Below are 18,364 nucleotides of genomic sequence, written 5' to 3' on the forward strand. Positions count from 1 at the left end.
TCAAAGATACAAATATTTAATGTGAGGAGAGCAGGGTAAATTGTCACACTTTTCTCTTTGTCTTACATTTCTTGGCCAAGAGACAGTACAAATATCATACATATAAAATAATAAAATTTCAGTAATACAGTATATGGTTATTTAATATATCTTCCTATCTTATTTCTGTATGTTGTTACAGACAGTTAAGTAGTTAATAGCCACTAGGACCACATCTAAAAGGGGTACATGGCATTGTGTGTTCATGTGTATGTGAGTTTGTGTGCATACATATGACTATTTTGTGCCTTACACACTAAAGCGTGAATCCAGTTTGTTAGTAGAAACATGCACATACTGTGTATAATTACTATAATATGTTGTTTTCAATGGTCTTTTGGTTGCTTCTGGCAAGGGGTAGCCACAGTAGGCCATCTGATCTGCATACAGGTTGTCCCCCGGATGCCTTGCTTGGGACTAAAATGTTTAAATATGTTCAAAAATAATTTTTCTTTTTCATCTTTTTGGAGTTACTTTGAGTACATGTCTATGGAAATTGACTTTAGAATACATACTCAAAAGTATTGTTTTTTAATCAAGACTCCTAGTGTTGGTCATGAACTGTGTAACAAAAGACATGACAACATACCCTGTTTTCCCATCCAACCACCTTGTTCATTTAACCACTGAACTATGAATTCTAAATTGCTAGTTTCTTAAATAGTAAAAAAAATAACTTGGATTATTTAACACTGTGTAATATGGCCAGTTATTATCTAATTGAAAAAGTTGCAACTTGGTTTTCAGCATAGTTTGCATTATAATTAACTATTAAATAATATTATATTGTCTACTTAAAAAGTGATTATTTGTTCATGTGCACAATAAGTGTACTACCAAATGTTGGTTGGTTTTGTTTTATCACAGTTATTGGTCCATTAAAACTGATCTTTCTGCATATTTTGCATTTAAACTAAATAGTACATCACATCAGGTTTTCAGTTCTATTTTCAAACTTCCATAAAACACATCAAAGCCGTTTTTGACTAGTGTCCATTGTGCTTGGTTTCCAGATAAACATATTTTAATGTTTAATCCGTTCTTAGTCATGTTACATTACATTTTCATCTGGATTTAACAGTGACTCACTTCACTGTCAGCTTTTTGTTTAGTTAAAGATCTGGGTTCTATAGAAGCATGAGAGTAGGGGCTTCTCAACAAGAGCTTTCTAGCTTAAAAGAATTGTTTTACATGACTGGACATATAGGATGGATCTCTTGGGCAACCTGAAATCTTCTCTTCAACTGATATGGCTGAATATAGACATGATGGACAACTGCCTCATACTGTACTATCTAGATAGGAACAGAGAACAACATTTTCATCCTCAAGCTTCTTCTATCTCAAATATTCAAACTTTGCAACTCTTTTTTAAAGGATATTGCTGTTTTTCTGTCCTTTAAAGTATTTTTTAAAAACAGGTAATGATTGAAATGTACCTCAGCTTAGTTTGATGCTGTTCTATGCTCAGACATCCACACATTTGCCAGTTTCTGAATCTTTGCCAACTATAAACAGGGGGCTGTATTTTTTAAGATTGACCTTGTGGATTAGGGAGATTGTCCACCTCTCGAAATTCCTCAGACATGACCTTGTCCTGACCCTTGTATTCAACAGCACGGCTTGTTTGGCAAGTGCTGAGATCTTTCTTTGTGCACAGAACAACAGTCTTTGCTGGACGTACCATTCCTAGAAAGAGTGCACCAATCCCTGTACCAGCAGCACAGGAGTAAAAAGCAGAGCTGTAGTTCTGTGTGATGTCCACCAAAAAACCTGCAAAACATTTGAAACCAAAGATAAAATATCAAATTAACATGCATTCAACAGTCATAATTCTTGTTTAAAAAAAATAGAGTTAAGACTAAAACAGCAGGGATTCAAATTGTATACCTCCTAAAGGTGGCCCAGCAAGTCCTGCAAAGCTCTGGATGCATACATAGACACCTACAGCTAAGGGCATTCTGTCAATGCCCACTACATCATCCTCAGCCATCATGGGGATGTGTGTAGATGCAATATTGCCCAACAGGTAGCCATACAAGATGCAGCAGACTGCCAGGCCCCAGAAGCCCTCTACCAGTGTGAAGAGCACTAACACTAGACATATCAGCAACACACACCCAAGTAGGACAAATATTTTCCTAATGCATCCACAACTCAGGATCCAGCCAATGGACAGTCGTCCAAAGATCTCTGCCACTGCCATTATTGACAGCATGTAAGCTGCCTTGTTCCTTTCAGTTCCCATACTTGCACTAAGCTCTACAACATATAGCTGTGGGGCAAAGAAGCCCAGTGTTGCAAAAAGGCCAAATCCAGCATAACATAAGAAGCTACCTTCCCTCAATACAGAAAAGTCCAAAAGTTTGTTATTGCGCTGCCTATCCTGTTGACATCGATGAGTCTGAAAAGTGCCTCCATCTTCTTGCTGTCCTTCCGTTTGGAGGCCCGGTTCCTGCTCCTTGAATGACTGCACCCCTGAATCTCTGGAACGTTTTGAGCCACTAAGTTCAGTATCACAGACAGAGTTTTTAATGTCCTGTCTTCTTAGCGGTTTGGTAGAACTTTCTGTAGTCTTTGGCTTGATTATGATGGGGCGAAGCAGAAGTCCACAGACAAGTATGGAACCCTGCAACATTCCAAGTACCACCATTGTGTATCTCCAGCCAATATGTGTCTTAATTGCTGTAAACACTGCAAAAATTGCAATAAAGACAATGAAACTTTTTGTCATCCGATATTACCTAGACATGCACTAGTATTCATCATTTAATTATGCATAACAATTAAATTACTATTGTTGTAATCATGTGAATTTAAATTAAGTGACTTATTACCAGTAGTGAAATTGTTGTGCATGACTGTTCTTACCAGGTGCAAAGGCAAATATTGCAAAAGATTCTCCTGTGGAGGCCACGGAGGTGACTAGGAACCGACGTCTGCTAAAGTACTGGGACAGGATGGTGACAGTAGGGAGAAATGTCAAACAGTATCCGAGTCCTACAAGGATACATAATCAGAAATTATTGACAAGTCTTAACACATCATGCTTGCACTTTCAACTTAAATGTATCTGTTATGCATAGCTTAGCAAACCTATGAACTTTTCTAACTGGTTAGAGAAATACCCTCTGGTCTAATGGTTTTTAAGTTAAGTTTAGCCTCTATTTGTCACATATAAATTACTTCACAGTGAAATCCTTTCTTCTCATATCCCAGCATAGCTGGGGTCAAAGCACAGGGTCAGCCATGATACATCCCCCTGGAGCAGGTAGGGTTAAGGGGCTTGCTCAAAGGCCCAACAGTGGCAAACTGGCTGAGCTGGGGCTTGAATTGCTGACCTTCCAATCAGTAACTTAGAGCCTTAACACACTAAGCCACCACATGCCCCCTTTTATAACCAGCCATTATATTTCTTGCAGACAGTTTACATCATCTGTGTACCATCTCGTACAGCTGCTTAATTTTGCTACACCCATTTCGTCACTAGGATAGAACAATGAGATAGATAGATGTCCGAGTTGATTTTGAGTCAACTTTGAATGCAGCACTACGGGATTAAATCCAAGCTGTACATGCCAACCAATGAATGTGCTATATAGGTGTAGAATTATATAGGTTCTTAAACTATTTAATTATAGTTTCTGTAAATGTTGTTGTTAGTCTTTCGGCTACTCTTGTAAAGGGATCGCCACAGTGGACCATCCGATCCGCACAACAATTTGGCACAGGTTTTACCCCGAATGCCCCACCCCCACCCCCTTATGCAACCATACAATTTTATCCGGGCTTGGGACCGGCACTGCATCCAGTGGCTGGGGTTTGGCCATTGGCTGGGAATTGAAACCGGGCCCTCCACATGGCAGCTAAAACACCTACCACTGAGCCACCAATGCCGCAATCATAGTTTCTGTGAAAGTATTTCACAGATATCCACTAACCTTGCACTACCATTTCAACACTATTTTAGATGCTTATGTACTTCATACTATTAGAAAATTACTCAGATTACCTGCAACTATCCCAATTGTGATGTAAATCTGGTTTATGCAGCTGGTGAATGCAGTGCATATTGTTCCTAGGGAAATTAGGAGTCCTCCAATGATCACAACAGCCTGGAAACCAAATCTGTTGCTGAGCGCAGTTGACAATGGTGCTGAGCAAACAAACAATATGTAGATTGATGAGAAAGTTATGCAAGTGGCTAAACAGACAGTAATTATATTTTCATTCAATGTTAGATTTGAAAAAGGCCCACATATATCCTACCTGTGAAAGTCATTACAAACACACATATTGAGATTATCCATGAAACACGACTGTTGGTTTCATTAAATTCGCCAATCAGATCATTGAGGAATATCCCAAAGCTTTTAATGACTCCATATGTGAAGGCCTCCACAATAAAAAAGGCTACAGCCACAACCCAACCCCATCCACCATCTGGTACCTCAGAATATACTTTAGGTCCCAAGCAACCTCTTGAGCTGAAGATCCACCATACCATGATCACTTGCTGTAAAACCTGTGTAGAAAGATTTTTTGATTCAAATTCCCCATTAATCAGACCCCACCAGGATGACATTTATCACCACTAATTCTCAGCTACCGTGGGTTTAGCATGGCAACTCCACCTATCTTCAATTTTTGAGATGGGGGAAATCGCTGGGCAAAACTTTTGGCCCACACAGAATAATCTGATCTTAGGTTAAACCCTGGCCCCTGAAGCTGTGAGGCATATTAGCTTTATGGTATGACTAGACATTAATGATGTTGTACGAGAATAATAAGGGTGACTCCTTCTTGTTGTTAGCCTTTTGGCTGCTCCTGTTGAGAGGTCGCCACAGCGGGACCATCTGAACTGCACAACAACTTGGCACTCCCATTTATCCAGACGTAATATGGGATTAAATATTAAAATATTGAACATAAGTGGAAGTATAGACCATAAATTCGTGGTTCCTCTGCAGGAAGAGGGAAGCTGTTCAGAGTTAATGGGAAGATGGATGTAGCACAGGGCAATCTTAGAAGAAAACCTGTTAGAGTTTGCAAAAGAAGAGGTTGAGGTGGAGGTTCACCTTCTAGCAGAACAATGACCCTAAACATACAGGTAGTGCTACAATGGAATGGTTTAGATCAAAGCATATTCATGTATTAGAATGGCCCAGTGTTAAAGAAAAATGTAAATAATAATAATAATAATAATAATTTTCCTTCCACTTCACACTTATGTCACTTATTATTTGTTGGTCTATAACATAAAATCCCAATAAAATACATTTACGGTTGTGGTTGTAACATGACAAAATGTAGAAAAGTTCTAGAAAAGCAAATATTATGAATGTGTATTATTATTTCAAATGATACAGTACATACTGTAGATAGATAGATACTTAATGCACTTATGCAGAGCTTATGCTTAATGCTCTTTACTAACAATTATTGGTTTTCAGGGTTCAGAGCCCACCCAGATACAAAGCCTCGACACAAAATGTGTGTTTTAAACGTTAAATACGAATATACTGTAAGCTTCCTGTTTGTTTGTCACCACGTGACTACTAAGAGCCTTTCACGAAGCGTAGTTTACGTAACACAACTGTTCGGCTTCGGAATGCGAGTGCGCTGCTGCTGTGTTTTGTTTGTTTGTTTGTTTTTTTGGATGGTGTTTTAATTGTAGGTAAGAAGTGTTTAAATCACTTTCGATGAAAGCCGTCGGCGTATGGAGCTACAACAGGTCTACGGCGCGCAGTTGCTCATTCGCGCTGTCCTGTCGCGCGCTACAGGACATTATTAGGCAGCTGCAGAACTCCAGACCACACGGACACGGGATGCCGTTGGAGTTTTTGGGCATGCGTACAGTAGTATAGTGCAGCGCATGTAGTGCGCGGCGTATAGGCCACGTGACCTGCTCTAGTCCGCCCAAACTCCAACACGTGCGCGTGTAATTATTAGAGAAATGCAGTGATTAATAGTGAATTTAATTTGAATTTGAAATTTGCATTTGAATTTGGATCCTGAAAGGGTGACCGGTGAAGTACAAACAGTATAGGAACAGTTTGAGAAAAATATTGGCCACAAGTTTGTAAATGTAGTTCGTATTTTGTAAAAATGACCAAGTTGATGGCCAAGTAAGAAAATGTATTTAAAGGATCTGTTAGTCAGCTATTAAGAACATTTTGATGTTCTCATTGGATATGGTATTTTTAGGTAATGTATGATGTACTAAATACTTTATACATTACTTCATACATACTCAGTATCCCTAGCAAACTGTATATATTGTATATGTAAGGTATTTATTCTGAAAACTAATTATGTAGCCAAAGTCCTTTAAAAGGTACTCTACAGTACCCATATTTACAGGTGAGTGATATGTACTAAAGGTACCACTATAGCAACAACCAAAAGTATAGTTTATTAAACATTTTTTGGAGAGAGTTATCAGGCTGTACAAAACACAAAGAATATTCATTCCTGAAGACTTTTCTCATATTCTCTTTCAAATGCATGTATCTTTAGAATAAACCTTCGACAAAATATATAGGATTTATAAACATTTTAAAAATCCCATAGAAATATCGACTGGTTTCTGACAGTATAGCGTTGAAGGCGTTTAGTTCATTCATGTTACACTCATATAGGTAACAAATATTAGGTAACATTTATATTATATTTAGGCATTTGGCAGACGCTCTTATCCAAAGCGACTTACAAAAAGTGCTTTAATGTTTACATAATTGGATACATACTTACACTGGGTTAACTAGGTTAATAGTCATTACCTAAACTTTTTATACGCATTGCATTTTACTCCTCTCATTATTATTATTATTATTATTGTTGTTGTTATTGCATTAAAGCTGTTACAGTTTAATTTAGAATCTAAATGTTCTTACCTGTTTTCCAGGTTATGGATAATAGTCACTTTGTTGGTGGCCTGCCTATGTTGTGTTCGCTCAGCTAAGAGTACATGTGGTGTGTGTAGAGTCACTGTTAAAAAAAAAATGTTGCTCGTCTGGTAGGAGGTTACAGCTGTGTGGACTGCGAGGATTGGGTTACAATGGTACACTCTTCACTGATTGAGAAATCCACGTCTCAACCGCCCTCTCCCATGAACTGGTGCTGAAATCATATTGTATGATATGCCGAGCTGGTAACAAGGTACTGAATTTAATTACTGAAATTTAGTTTTGTAGGAGGACAGGTCCATTAAGCAATGTTTGTTAGTCTGTTATGTAATAATTATTTGTGCTATACTAGGAGGTCTCTTGGGACTCATGGAAGAGAAGAAAACTTGAAGAGTTAGAGACGTTTTAGTTTGTTAGTAAATTTTAAACTTTGCTAGTTGCTTGAGGGTATTATATGTATTGTCATTTTGCATATTAATTTAAATAGTTTTTGCACTGTTTTATAGTAATTTTGTTTCTCTAGAATTAGATAATTAGAATAAAAATTCTAGTTTTGTAAGCCATTTAATTTATTTTCGAAATAAGTTCCCGAATTCAATATAACACTTTTCAATTTGTCAACTATTTTCTTTGATAGATTTTGGATTCCAAATGGCAGAAGCTACAGTCTGTGTGCTGCTCTTATTTTGCTCCCTGTTCTCAGGACTGGTGTATTACTTTAACACTTTGTTTGAACACGGAGGCAAGATCAAGATAAAAGAAAGGCCAAATTTTATTGTTATCCTAGCTGATGATATTGGATGGGGAGACCTTTGGATAAATGAGTTTGACAATACTACCCCCTGGCTGAATATGTTAAAGTTGGAAGGCAAAAGGTATAATGCAGATAAAATCACAATGATTATTTTTACAATTGAATCTTACAGGTACAGGGTTTTAGTAATGGAACAAATTAGAAACATTACATGACAGTTGCTAATTGGTCACTAGTGACTAAGTTGAATCCGGGTTGTTTTGCAGGTTTACAGACTTCCACTCTCCAGCTTCCACATGTGCCCCCTCACGTGCTGCACTACTGACTGGTAGACACGGCTTGCGCAACGGAGTCACTCACAATTTTGCGAAGGGGTCTATTGGAGGACTCCCACTTAATGAGACAACATTTGCTCAGCTCCTACATGATGCTGGCTATTATACTGCCATGATTGGTAACACAACATGGTTTGATTTTTGTTCAGTGCAAATAGGTCTAACATTTTGATAGTTTGCAGTGAATGAGCTTAAAGAGGCCAGATTATTGTTATTATCTACTGATTAATGCATGCAAGTTTACTGGATGACAAAAATAAATAATCAAATATGCTGCGTTTTATTGTGGAAATTTGTTTAAGTATGTCCCTACTTTTGGCCGTAGGAAAATGGCATCTTGGACACAATGGTCCCTACCATCCAATCCACAGAGTTAAGTGTATTAAAGGCATATTTGTTGGAATTTTATGAACTTTGTTTGTGTTTGTGCCAAAAGATGCCAGAAACTCAGGATTTTCATAAAAATTGTAAATTATTAAATGTCATTACAAAGGGTAGTTTAATAAGATTTAACCAACATGATCTGCTTGTTTTTCTGAACAGGTTTTGAATATTATCTCGGTATACCATATAGTAATGATATGGGCTGCACTGACAAACCTGGCTTTGACTTGCCAAGTTGTCTCCCATGTGAGCAAAGTAAACACAGCAGGTGAGATGACATATGTCACATACATTATCTTGCGCATCTATGGCACAAGATATAGATAATTCATGTCTACGTATTCATTTTCTACACAGAAGAAAATATGGAGGATGTGACACAAAAACAGCATTACCTCTCTTTGAAAATCAGAGTATAGTTGAACAACCGCTGGATCTTTGGGATCTTACAGAAAAATATGCTAAAGCAGCAGCCACACAGATTTTGACCGCAAGGTATGTAACCTTTGAATATCTAGTGACTGTGTGCATACTGTAGATATTAATTGAACAGGAAAGACAAATTGAATAATAATATTGGATTTGTGTTTTTCATGTATTTTAAGTATTTCTTCAGAATATTCATACATTGTACTTGTGAATAATCAGTAAAGATAATAAACAAGTTTGCCCATTCAAGCTAATTTAAGTGATTAAGTTACTGCTAAAGTAATCCTCTTGAATTGTGTCTTTATGACATTGAAATGTCCAGTAAAACGTGTAGAATCAGCTGTTCATAGAAGTTTTGATTGTTTGATTTTTTTAAATAGGGATTTCATTAAGACACTTGGAATTATTCAGTGATGAGGAAAAGCAAGTCAATATGATTTAATATTGAATTTCTGATAAGGCTTAAATGTTCTTGTCATGTAGCTTAGCCATTTTATTTGTTTAAAAGATGTAAATTAAAGATGTAAATTTGCAGCTTTTTAAAATAAATTTCGATACACAACATTACTGTTTACATTTGTTTTGTTTACTAAGTTCAATCCTAGACTTTTGATAAGCAGTTTTCCCAATGGTTACTGGGTATGGAAAAAAAGGTAAATGTGGCTCTGTTGCTCAGTTTATCTGTTAAAACAAATCAAGATGTTTTAAAAGCCAAATCTACAGAACAAAATCTGGATATTTGCTATAAATTAACTAGAGTTCAAAATTAATAGTTTAAGTCTAAAGAAGCTGGGAGACTTTGATCATTGTGACATGCAGAGTCTGCAAACAGGCCTATTTGGTTTAACTGACCAAGCATTGAGCTGTGACTTTGACCTTTGAAAAGAATAGATCACAAATGGCCAGAATATTTGTAAAGCCTCTCTTTTTTCACATTGCTGCTGCATAATATATGCTAATCCTTAAGACAGATTCAGAGCCGGAAAAGTAAGAATTGAATTTCTTATTTAATACAGGTTGTACCGAAATTCTCCATCAGGGGAATGAAAACTTTATGGAATGAAATGAAAAGTTTAATTTAGGCAAATTAAACTTTATTCACAAAATATCCTCTACATGATTGCCATGTCTTTGTAAACACAGCTTCATCCCTCCCACTCTTGGGAGTAATTGCACATTGGGAATACATTTCTAATGTGACAGCTTCTTGATCCAGCTTTGATAGTGAATTTTATTATGTCTTTCTGTATAGCAAAACTCTCTGTCTGACTTATTAATACAATTAAATAACATTTTGTAAGGTTAAGTATCTTACGCCTTTTTACACTTCTTTGTCAGGCAAATACACTCCCTGTTCTGAGAGTGAAATCATTGATGAAAAATTAAAAAAGTAGATTGTATAAAGGTTTTAGTTTTATCTTAAAATTACTCCAGCATGTTAAAGTTAATTTATACCACTTCAGCGCTGTTATTTCAGTGGTAAAAATATAAAGTAATTCTAGTAAAATTGTTAATTAGAAATTTTCGTCCAGAAAAGCGCTAGATGATGTGATGTAATCTGGCTGGACAGACAGACAGACATAAAACAGATTGTTTGAGTCTGGTTTAGGGTCCTCCAGTGTATGAAACATAAAGATATCTTTAAAAGAGCAAGTTCTGACCAATGTACAGACAAAATCTTTGTTTTATTTATATAGATAATATAACCTTAGTAAGGAAAAATGTAAATACATTTAGCTAAAAATGTTTATTTTCCTATGTATAGAGTCTTTTGGGACACCCCATAGTACATGTGTAATTGTAGTGTTTTTATCGTGTCATAAGTAGAAATAGTATTAGTATACACTAAAATAAGGTGCATTATTAAAGAAAATTACAAAAATAACATCTGTTTAACACCATCTGGTTTGTTTTGAAATGCTTATTAGTTGAACTTATTATATTTAAATGTCATTTTACATAAAATTATTTACTTTTTATCTTTTTAACTATAAATCGCTTACTGTTATGTTATATATACTTTGTATATATATATAAAATCAATCCTTATACCTTCATAAAGGAGATCTATGTAGATGGTGTATGTTTTGTCTTTGTAGGAATAGGGGGCAGCCTTTGCTCCTGTATGTGGCTCTGGCCCATATGCATGTTCCTCTGTTCCATAATCGCTTCCTGAACATGACCGAAAAGGATGCTTATTCAGCCAGTCTTCGTGATATGGACAGTTTAGTGGGGAGTATAAAACTTGCAGCTGAAGCCTTTAGTATAAATAACACACTTATATGGTTTACAGGTAAGGCTCAAATATCATTTGTAATTATGAGGTGTACATTAGCTGTAATTTTAATTATTATTCAATTTTCAGTGAGAGCCTTTGGTTCACTAAGTCAATTTATGAATCTTTTAGGTGATAATGGGCCATGGGAGCAGAAATGTGAGTTTGCAGGGACCACTGGCCCTTTCCTGGGGAAGTGGCAGACCAGTAGAGGTAATGAATCAAAATCACCTGCAAACAATATTCATACATTCTTAGAAGGAGAATCTAGAACCAGTAAGGGTTATTTGGTTTATTCTTTGGGGCTGGAGTCAAGCCTTCATGGAATGGGCTTGTTCGTCCAATACATCCCACAGATGCTCAATCAAATTAAGATTTAAGGAATTTGAAGACCAAGTAATCACTTAATTCACATTTTGATGTTCCTTACATTTTTGTGATGTTTGATCCACACATGGCCATGCCAGCATGGGCACTCTAAAGCTACACAGCTGCATACTGCATGTGTCCTGATATCCTTCTATCTACGTAAGCCAGCCTAAACGTTTTCAGCTATTTGTTTTAGTAGCTTTTCTGTGGGATCGGAGCAGATGATCTAGCCTTCATTGCTCAAATGCATTAAATACTGTCAGGGGTGCCCATGACCCTGTCACTGGTTGTCTTTTTTTAGACTAATTCTGGTATGTACTAGCCACTGCATACCAGGAACATCACCCAATCGTCTAGCCATCACAATTTGGTCTTTGTCACTCACTCACCCACTTACCGTCTATACCTCTTTATTCTACTTTATATACACGGTCTCGTGGGACCCTGGTATGCAGTGGCTACCCTGTATATCTCAGGAGACTTGAAGCAGGGTACACCGTAGATAGGGTGGCTATCCCTCAGTCACAGGCTCATTTATACGCTACAGGCAATTTGGGAACACCAATTAGCCTAATCTGCATGTTTTTCGGATGGTGGGAAAAACTGAAGTACCCAGAGGAAACACACCAAACACAGAGACAATATGCAAACTTCATGCACAAAGACCTGAGGCGGGAAGCAAACCCTGCACCTGAAGGTGCAAGGTGACAATGCTAACCACTGATTTACCATCCGCCTGGTCCTTGTTGAAGTTGCTCAAATCGTTATACTTGCGTGTTTGAGAAATGACTGATCTAAAGCATAATATATCTCACCCTGTGACAACTGCCATTATGCCAACACTGCATGAAAAGGATGTACGTGTACTTGGAAACTCCCGTATACACCACTGATTTTCGGAAGTATCTACAAGTACCACTGAGCGTATACATTAAATTCCACCAAGCTAGGATACTCCCGGATTGATATTAATTTCGGATGTATCTTACTGAGGAATCCTTCCATGGTACAGCCATTTGTTGCCATGGCAAATAATCCACTCAAGGATTTTGTCAGGAGACATTCACACCTCAAGCCCCATTTACATTTTACACCTTTGCCCAACTCTGCTCTTCCCTATTGGTTTCTTATCTCAACATTGATTGGTTATTTAAAAAAAAACAAACAAAAAAAAATTCCAAAACCCTGACATCTATTGGGACATTACCCAGTCACTACCTTTTATTTAGCCCAACCCAAGCCCTCAAAACTTAGTGACTTGATTGGTTATTGGGCAGGTATGTGGATAGGCCCAACATTGTATAATTCAGACGTGACAAACTTTTAAATATGCTGGACACCTACAACAATGCAAGTAACAAAAAGTAGATGTGTAGCCAAATGCTTACCGCAATGCCCACGTTATGCGCCCTCTTAGCTCTTTTATGCACATGGCTTGACTCTTCCTGCGGTCTTCTCTCATCAAACTTGCGCTCAAATGCATCAAAACGCTGGATAACCTCTTTGAGAAGAGCAGTGTGTGCAGCTTGCTTCTCCTTCAAACCCTCAAGCTAAGGAGACAACGGCACACCATGGCTAATCCCCCCCACCCGGCTATGATGAGAAGGACAGCACCTCTTCCTGCTAGTCATTAACATACAAAAGCCCTTTACACCTCACAGCCATCACCTCTCAATGCTGTCAGATTTCCTAGAAAGTTTCACTGATTACCGTATACATCCACATACATGAGGTATCTGGTCTTTTCACAAAATTTCCTTTGCATTCTACCTTTCCAAGCTCTCTGCCTCATACATCTGGCAAAACGTTTAGCAGGGATTTCCCATACCATATTTGTCTGGATACAGCTCTTTTCATGCAGTGCAAGATTTTAATGTTATGGCTGATTTGTGTATTGTAGCATGTCAGGGCCCATTTCTGTAGGAGCTACAATATGCTAAAATCACTGTGAATCTCTATGTATACAAGGTTAGGGTTATATGGTAAAGGGTACTGCTTTCTTAGAGTAAAGTTATAGAAATCTCTGGTGATCAGGTGGAGGATCAGCCAAGAGGACCACCTGGGAAGGAGGCCATCGGGTTCCATCAGTGGTTGTTTGGCCGGGACACATATCACCTAATACCACCAGCAGTGCTCTGCTAAGGTTAAATAACTTTATGGTAAGTTAATAAAAGTAAAAAACAAATTTTATAAATACTTATTTTCTTACATTTTTTTCCAGTGGCATGGATATTTTTTCCACAATCCTCTCCTTAGCTGGTGTTGACCCTCCTTCAGACCGACGTTATGATGGGATTGATGTAACACACATCCTGCTCGATGAGTCTGATACAGGACATAAGGTAGGACCACTTTTAGAAACTGTACCACAGCATCCAAAAGTTTATAAAAAGCAATATGGGATACAGAATAGAACAGGCAATAACTATTGCTGTTTTCTATCATTAGCGTCTCGCACATCCAAACAGCGGGGCAGCAGGACAGATTGGAGACCTACAGACTGTCAGAGTGGGACATTACAAAGCTTTTTACATTACAGGTCTGGTATAATTAATGACTTACTTTGAATAATCAGTGGCACATTTTAACACAAAACAAACCAAATTTAATAATTTAACACAGCGACATGCACCAAAACAACACACAGCGACATGGTGGCTTATCGGTTAGCCTTGTCACCTTGCACCTCCAGGCCGGGTTCGATTTCTCCCTCAGGTCTGATTGCATGGAGTTTGCATGTTCTCAATGCTTAGGGATTTTTACCACCAACCTTCAGACCATTAACCCAGCAACCCATAGCCTTAACCAATTGAGCCACAACTGCCCTAAATCCCCAGAGGAAACCCACCAAGCATGGGGAGAACATATACTGTAAACTCCATCCTGTTAGTGTTTGCAAAAGACTTGAGACTGGGATGTGAGGTTCACCCTAAACATACAACCCAATCTATAATGAAATGGTCCAGTCCTCGACATTCCAATCAGTAATCCAGATGAGAGAATCATAGATGATGATTAAGTGAGAGTGAGTAATACAGTGGCTTGCAAAAGTATTCATACCCCTTGAACTTGAAAATTGTGAATAGAAGGAAAATGAAATTTTATTTTACAAATAAATAAATAAATTAAAAATGTATGGCATGCATTTGTCTTCAGCCCCCATTTACTTACTTTGTAGAACAACCTTTCACTCCAATTATAGCTGCAGGTCTTTTGGAGTATGTCTCTTCCAGCTTTGCATATTTAGGGAACAGCAGTTTTCAAGTATTGCTACCCATTCTCACTTGGATTTAGGTCTTTGACTGGGCCATTTTAACACATGAATATGCTTTATATGATATAAACCATCCATTATAGCTCTGGCTGCATGTTTAGTGCACAATTAATAGTTGTCCTGTAAACAGATTCTCCCACCTGAGATGTGGGTCTCTGCAGCTCCTCCTGAGTTACCAAGAGACTCTTAACTGCTTCTCTGATTAGTTCTCCTTGCCCAGCCTGTTAGTTCTGGTCGATGGCGATGTCTTGGTAAGTTTACAGTTGTGCCGTACACTTTCCATTTTTGCATGATGGATTAAACAGTGCTCCTAAGCTTTTAATAACCCAACCTGCTTCAAACAGACACCTGTCTGGAGTGTTCCTTTCACTTCCTGATGCTGTCTGTTCAGTAATGTTTTCCCAAAGAATGGCTGTATTTATACTGCGATTGAATTATACACAGTTTGACTTTATTTACAAATTTGGTGACTTTTGAAGCCAATTCCACTGGATTTTGCAAGCCACTGTTTTTAACACTATAGTCCCCTTAGACATCATTTTTTAACATTCTTACATTAACATTAAAATTATGCCATACTTCATACTCCGCCATACTGTACATTACAACTCTTCACATTATTTCCAATACGCATGTTCATACTTTTGCTAGTTCCTTATGTGTTGCAGGCATGAACTTCTGTTTCACTTTTCCAGGTGGTGCAGAAGCCTGCGGTGGAGGAAGTGGCAGCCAGGAGCTTCATGATCCCCCTTTGATTTTTGACTTAAACAAGGATGAAGCAGAAGAGTCACCTCTGGACCCAGCCAGCGTAGAGTATCGGCTCATCCTCAAGGAAGTGGAGAGAGAGCATGAGGAGTTGCTATGGGATATTGCCACAGATAATGTCTCTACTGCAGATTACACTGTATCCCAGAGTGCAGTCCCCTGCTGTCAACCACAGAACCCTGCCTGTCGATGCCATAGCCCAAGCTAAACCCAGTGACCAGAAGTTTAAATCTGCTCCTCATGAGTGGGAACGTCACTGCAATATATATATATATATATATTTTTTAACTGATCTTTTTTAAAGTTTATTTAGGGTTTTCTGATATCAGCACATGGTCAAAATTGTACATACACCCACATAGATTATTAATTCACTAGTTTTTGAAAGTCCTAAAATGTCTTTTAATTTGCCAGGCTGAAAGCTTCTCAGGTTCCTGTTAGTAATCATGATTGTCTACTGCTGGTAGATCTCTGTGCCAAAATTAAAATGGTGTGTTTGACAGCATTTAGTGACCAACACATAGTACGATGGAAAGGCCCAAGAAGCTCAGTGCACATCTGGGAAAGAGGATAGTAGGTTCCAAGATCAACTCAGATCATTGTGTGTAAGTCTTCTATTAAAGATGCATGTTGTTAAATCATTTAAACCCTGAAAAGAAACAAGTTTAACCACAGCTGTAAACGGTTTCAGTCTTCCAGAAAAGTTACAGCAAGGTAAATTGTAAGAGGGCAAAATACCCTTTTTTAAATTTTTTTAACAAAAAAAACGTGGTGGTGCATTTTACTGGCTTTAGTGCATTTCATTGGTTTTGTACATGTACAGTGCATCTATAAAGTATTCACAGTGCTTCGCTTTTTCCACATTATGTTACAGCCTTGTTCCAAAAAAAATTCATTATTTTCCTCAAAACTATACAGACAATACCCCATAATGACAACATAAAAAAGAACAACAAAAAGAGTCCTGAAATTTCTTCTATTTACAGATGATGGAGGCCACTGTGCTCATTGGGACCTTCAATGTTGCAGGAAATTTTGAGCGTCATGGCAAAGGCTGGGAATACTTACTTACATGTGTCTTTTTGGTTTTCGTTAAGATTTCAAACAAACTTCTTTCACAATGCCATTATAGGGTATTTGTAGAATTCTGAGAAAAATAATGAATTTAATCTATTTTGGAATAAGACTGTAACATAGGAAAATATGGAAAAAATGAAGCGCTATGAATACTTTCTGGATGCACTGTACTTTGACTAATTACAATAAAGGCTACTCCGATTTGATCTGATCTAGTGTTGCTACCTCTTAGTTCCAAGGTTCCATTCTGTCATTCAATATTTTTGGAAGTTTTCTTGTGTTTTTTGAGTTCTCGGTCTTGCCATGTCCAAAACTCCAGGTCGCTGAATAGGGCACAATAAATTACTACCAGGTATGAATGGGTATGTGAACGCGGGTGGTGGCTTAAGATGGGCTGAATGCTCTGTCCAGTGCAAATTCTCCCACCTTGGTCCCAGTGTTACCAGAATATGCTCTCAATAAACCACACCCAAAAAAGTATGACTTATATTAATGTATTTAATTTTCATATTATGCGGCATTGTATTAAAGTTAAATAACCCAATGATGGTGTGAAACATATTTTGATACTGTTAACAGTTCACACATTTTTCATTAGACATAAAATTTTTGCCTAAATAAAAAAATTAATGAAATAAATGTGCTCATAAATAATTTAATAGTATTTAGTAATTTCTACTTAAGTTATTTTAACTGACATCAGTGTCTATATAAAATTAATAGATTAGAGAGTTTTGTAAACTCCCGATGGGGCAAAGCTGTCAAAACACAACTAAGTTTTTTTAAAAACTTGTTTGTCCCTGTTAAACTTGTAGACATACTGAGCACAACTGTGTTTTCTGAACTCTCTGCAGGACAACAACTGTTGATAACTGAAAATGTGGAATTTTATTCTCTATAGCCTTTCTGAAAGTAAGTTGTATGTTTGTTTTAAGTAAGTTTATTATTCATTTAAAGTTTATGATGTCAGCGTCTTCTCCCATGATGTGGTTAGAGTAAAATTATACACTACTTTTAGTTTAAAAGTAGATACCTGAGGTACAGAATATGCCAAAATCCCTAGTTATTTTTCTCACCTTTATTTGTCATAAGTACATACAATCACTTTACATCCTTGATTCTCAGTGCACAAAAAAAGTTTGACCTTTTACACTCCTTTTTTAAACAGATTTTTTAAAAACCACAGCATGAAGTTTTATAAAAGCAAAACACAGTGATGAGAGAAAAGTAAGTTCTGTCTAGCATAATTTAATTGGCTCGAAAACCAAGTGTACTACGTTGTAGTCCAGAGTTAAGCCAGAGAAACAATATCATGTGCAGTATAAAATTGCAAAAAATAGTAGTCACAGTTATGCTCAGAAACAGTCATTTAACATGAACAGTATTTTTGCTACTAATTCTTTACAGTGCTTTCCCTGTCCCTAGAACAGTTTAAGCAACCTTCTGCAATCCACTGGGGAAAGGAACCAAAAAAACAACAACATAGCATTAAGCCAACAATATGGAAAAATAAGCTAAGCACTGAATCCCTGTTTCCAAGTTTCACATACAGCATCATCAAAAAAATCTGTGAATATTGTGTTCATGTATTCCTTTTTAGACTGGACATATAGATGTGGTTCTGCATAGTGCAATATTTAAATCAGCGAGAGCAACAGATCTCTTCTAGAACATTGTACATGTGGTCTCAAAATTATACAATAAGCTTAAGTAAATAAACAGTGTACACCTACAGGAGAGGTAAAAAAAAAATCA

At 37.3% G+C, this 18,364-nt stretch overlaps 2 protein-coding genes across 3 annotated transcripts; one reads left to right on the plus strand and one right to left on the minus strand.

Annotated features, from left to right (window-relative positions):
* Window positions 1–19: 19 nt before the first annotated feature.
* On the minus strand, window positions 20–6,999 carry LOC128541597 (monocarboxylate transporter 7). Its single transcript, XM_053512091.1, has 6 exons — window positions 6,936–6,999; window positions 4,309–4,564; window positions 4,052–4,195; window positions 2,911–3,039; window positions 1,930–2,733; window positions 20–1,812 (listed from the first exon to the last, which is right to left on the minus strand). Exons 2-6 carry the CDS (start codon window positions 4,544–4,546, stop codon window positions 1,571–1,573), a joined length of 1,557 nt encoding a protein of 518 aa, XP_053368066.1. The 5' UTR covers window positions 4,547–4,564; window positions 6,936–6,999; the 3' UTR covers window positions 20–1,570.
* Window positions 7,000–7,064: 65 nt separating this feature from the next.
* arsg (arylsulfatase G) lies at window positions 7,065–17,153 on the plus strand. Of its 2 annotated transcripts, none has more exons than XM_053512088.1 (12): window positions 7,065–7,200; window positions 7,585–7,822; window positions 7,968–8,155; window positions 8,362–8,407; window positions 8,578–8,688; window positions 8,778–8,915; window positions 10,949–11,142; window positions 11,257–11,337; window positions 13,528–13,636; window positions 13,715–13,835; window positions 13,942–14,032; window positions 15,463–17,153. In XM_053512088.1, exons 2-12 carry the CDS (start codon window positions 7,599–7,601, stop codon window positions 15,738–15,740), a joined length of 1,581 nt encoding a protein of 526 aa, XP_053368063.1. In that variant the 5' UTR covers window positions 7,065–7,200; window positions 7,585–7,598; the 3' UTR covers window positions 15,741–17,153. The 2 variants fall into 2 exon arrangements, with proteins under 2 accessions (XP_053368063.1, XP_053368064.1); XM_053512089.1 differs by having other exon boundaries at window positions 7,080–7,200; window positions 7,651–7,822.
* The last annotated feature ends 1,211 nt before the right edge of the window (window positions 17,154–18,364 follow it).

The sequence above is a fragment of the Clarias gariepinus genome, chromosome 14, assembly GCF_024256425.1.
Source record: "Clarias gariepinus isolate MV-2021 ecotype Netherlands chromosome 14, CGAR_prim_01v2, whole genome shotgun sequence".
NCBI classification, from domain to species: Eukaryota; Metazoa; Chordata; class Actinopteri; order Siluriformes; family Clariidae; genus Clarias; species Clarias gariepinus.

Bases quoted from the DNA above. Each gene is read 5' to 3' on its own strand.
- LOC128541597 (XM_053512091.1), bottom strand. From the start codon at position 4,546: ATGGTATGGTGGATCTTCAGCTCAAGAGGTTGCTTGGGACCTAAAGTA. The intron at 4,196-4,308 runs GTAGGATATATG...TTGTTTGCTCAG, and splicing joins GTTTGTAATGACTTTCACAG to CACCATTGTCAACTGCGCTC. The intron at 3,040-4,051 runs GTAATCTGAGTA...GTATCCTTGTAG, and splicing joins CACAATTGGGATAGTTGCAG to GACTCGGATACTGTTTGACA.
- arsg (XM_053512088.1), top strand. From the start codon at position 7,599: ATGGCAGAAGCTACAGTCTGTGTGCTGCTCTTATTTTGCTCCCTGTTC. The intron at 7,823-7,967 runs GTATAATGCAGA...GTTGTTTTGCAG, and splicing joins TTAAAGTTGGAAGGCAAAAG to GTTTACAGACTTCCACTCTC. The intron at 8,689-8,777 runs GTGAGATGACAT...TTTTCTACACAG, and splicing joins GAGCAAAGTAAACACAGCAG to AAGAAAATATGGAGGATGTG.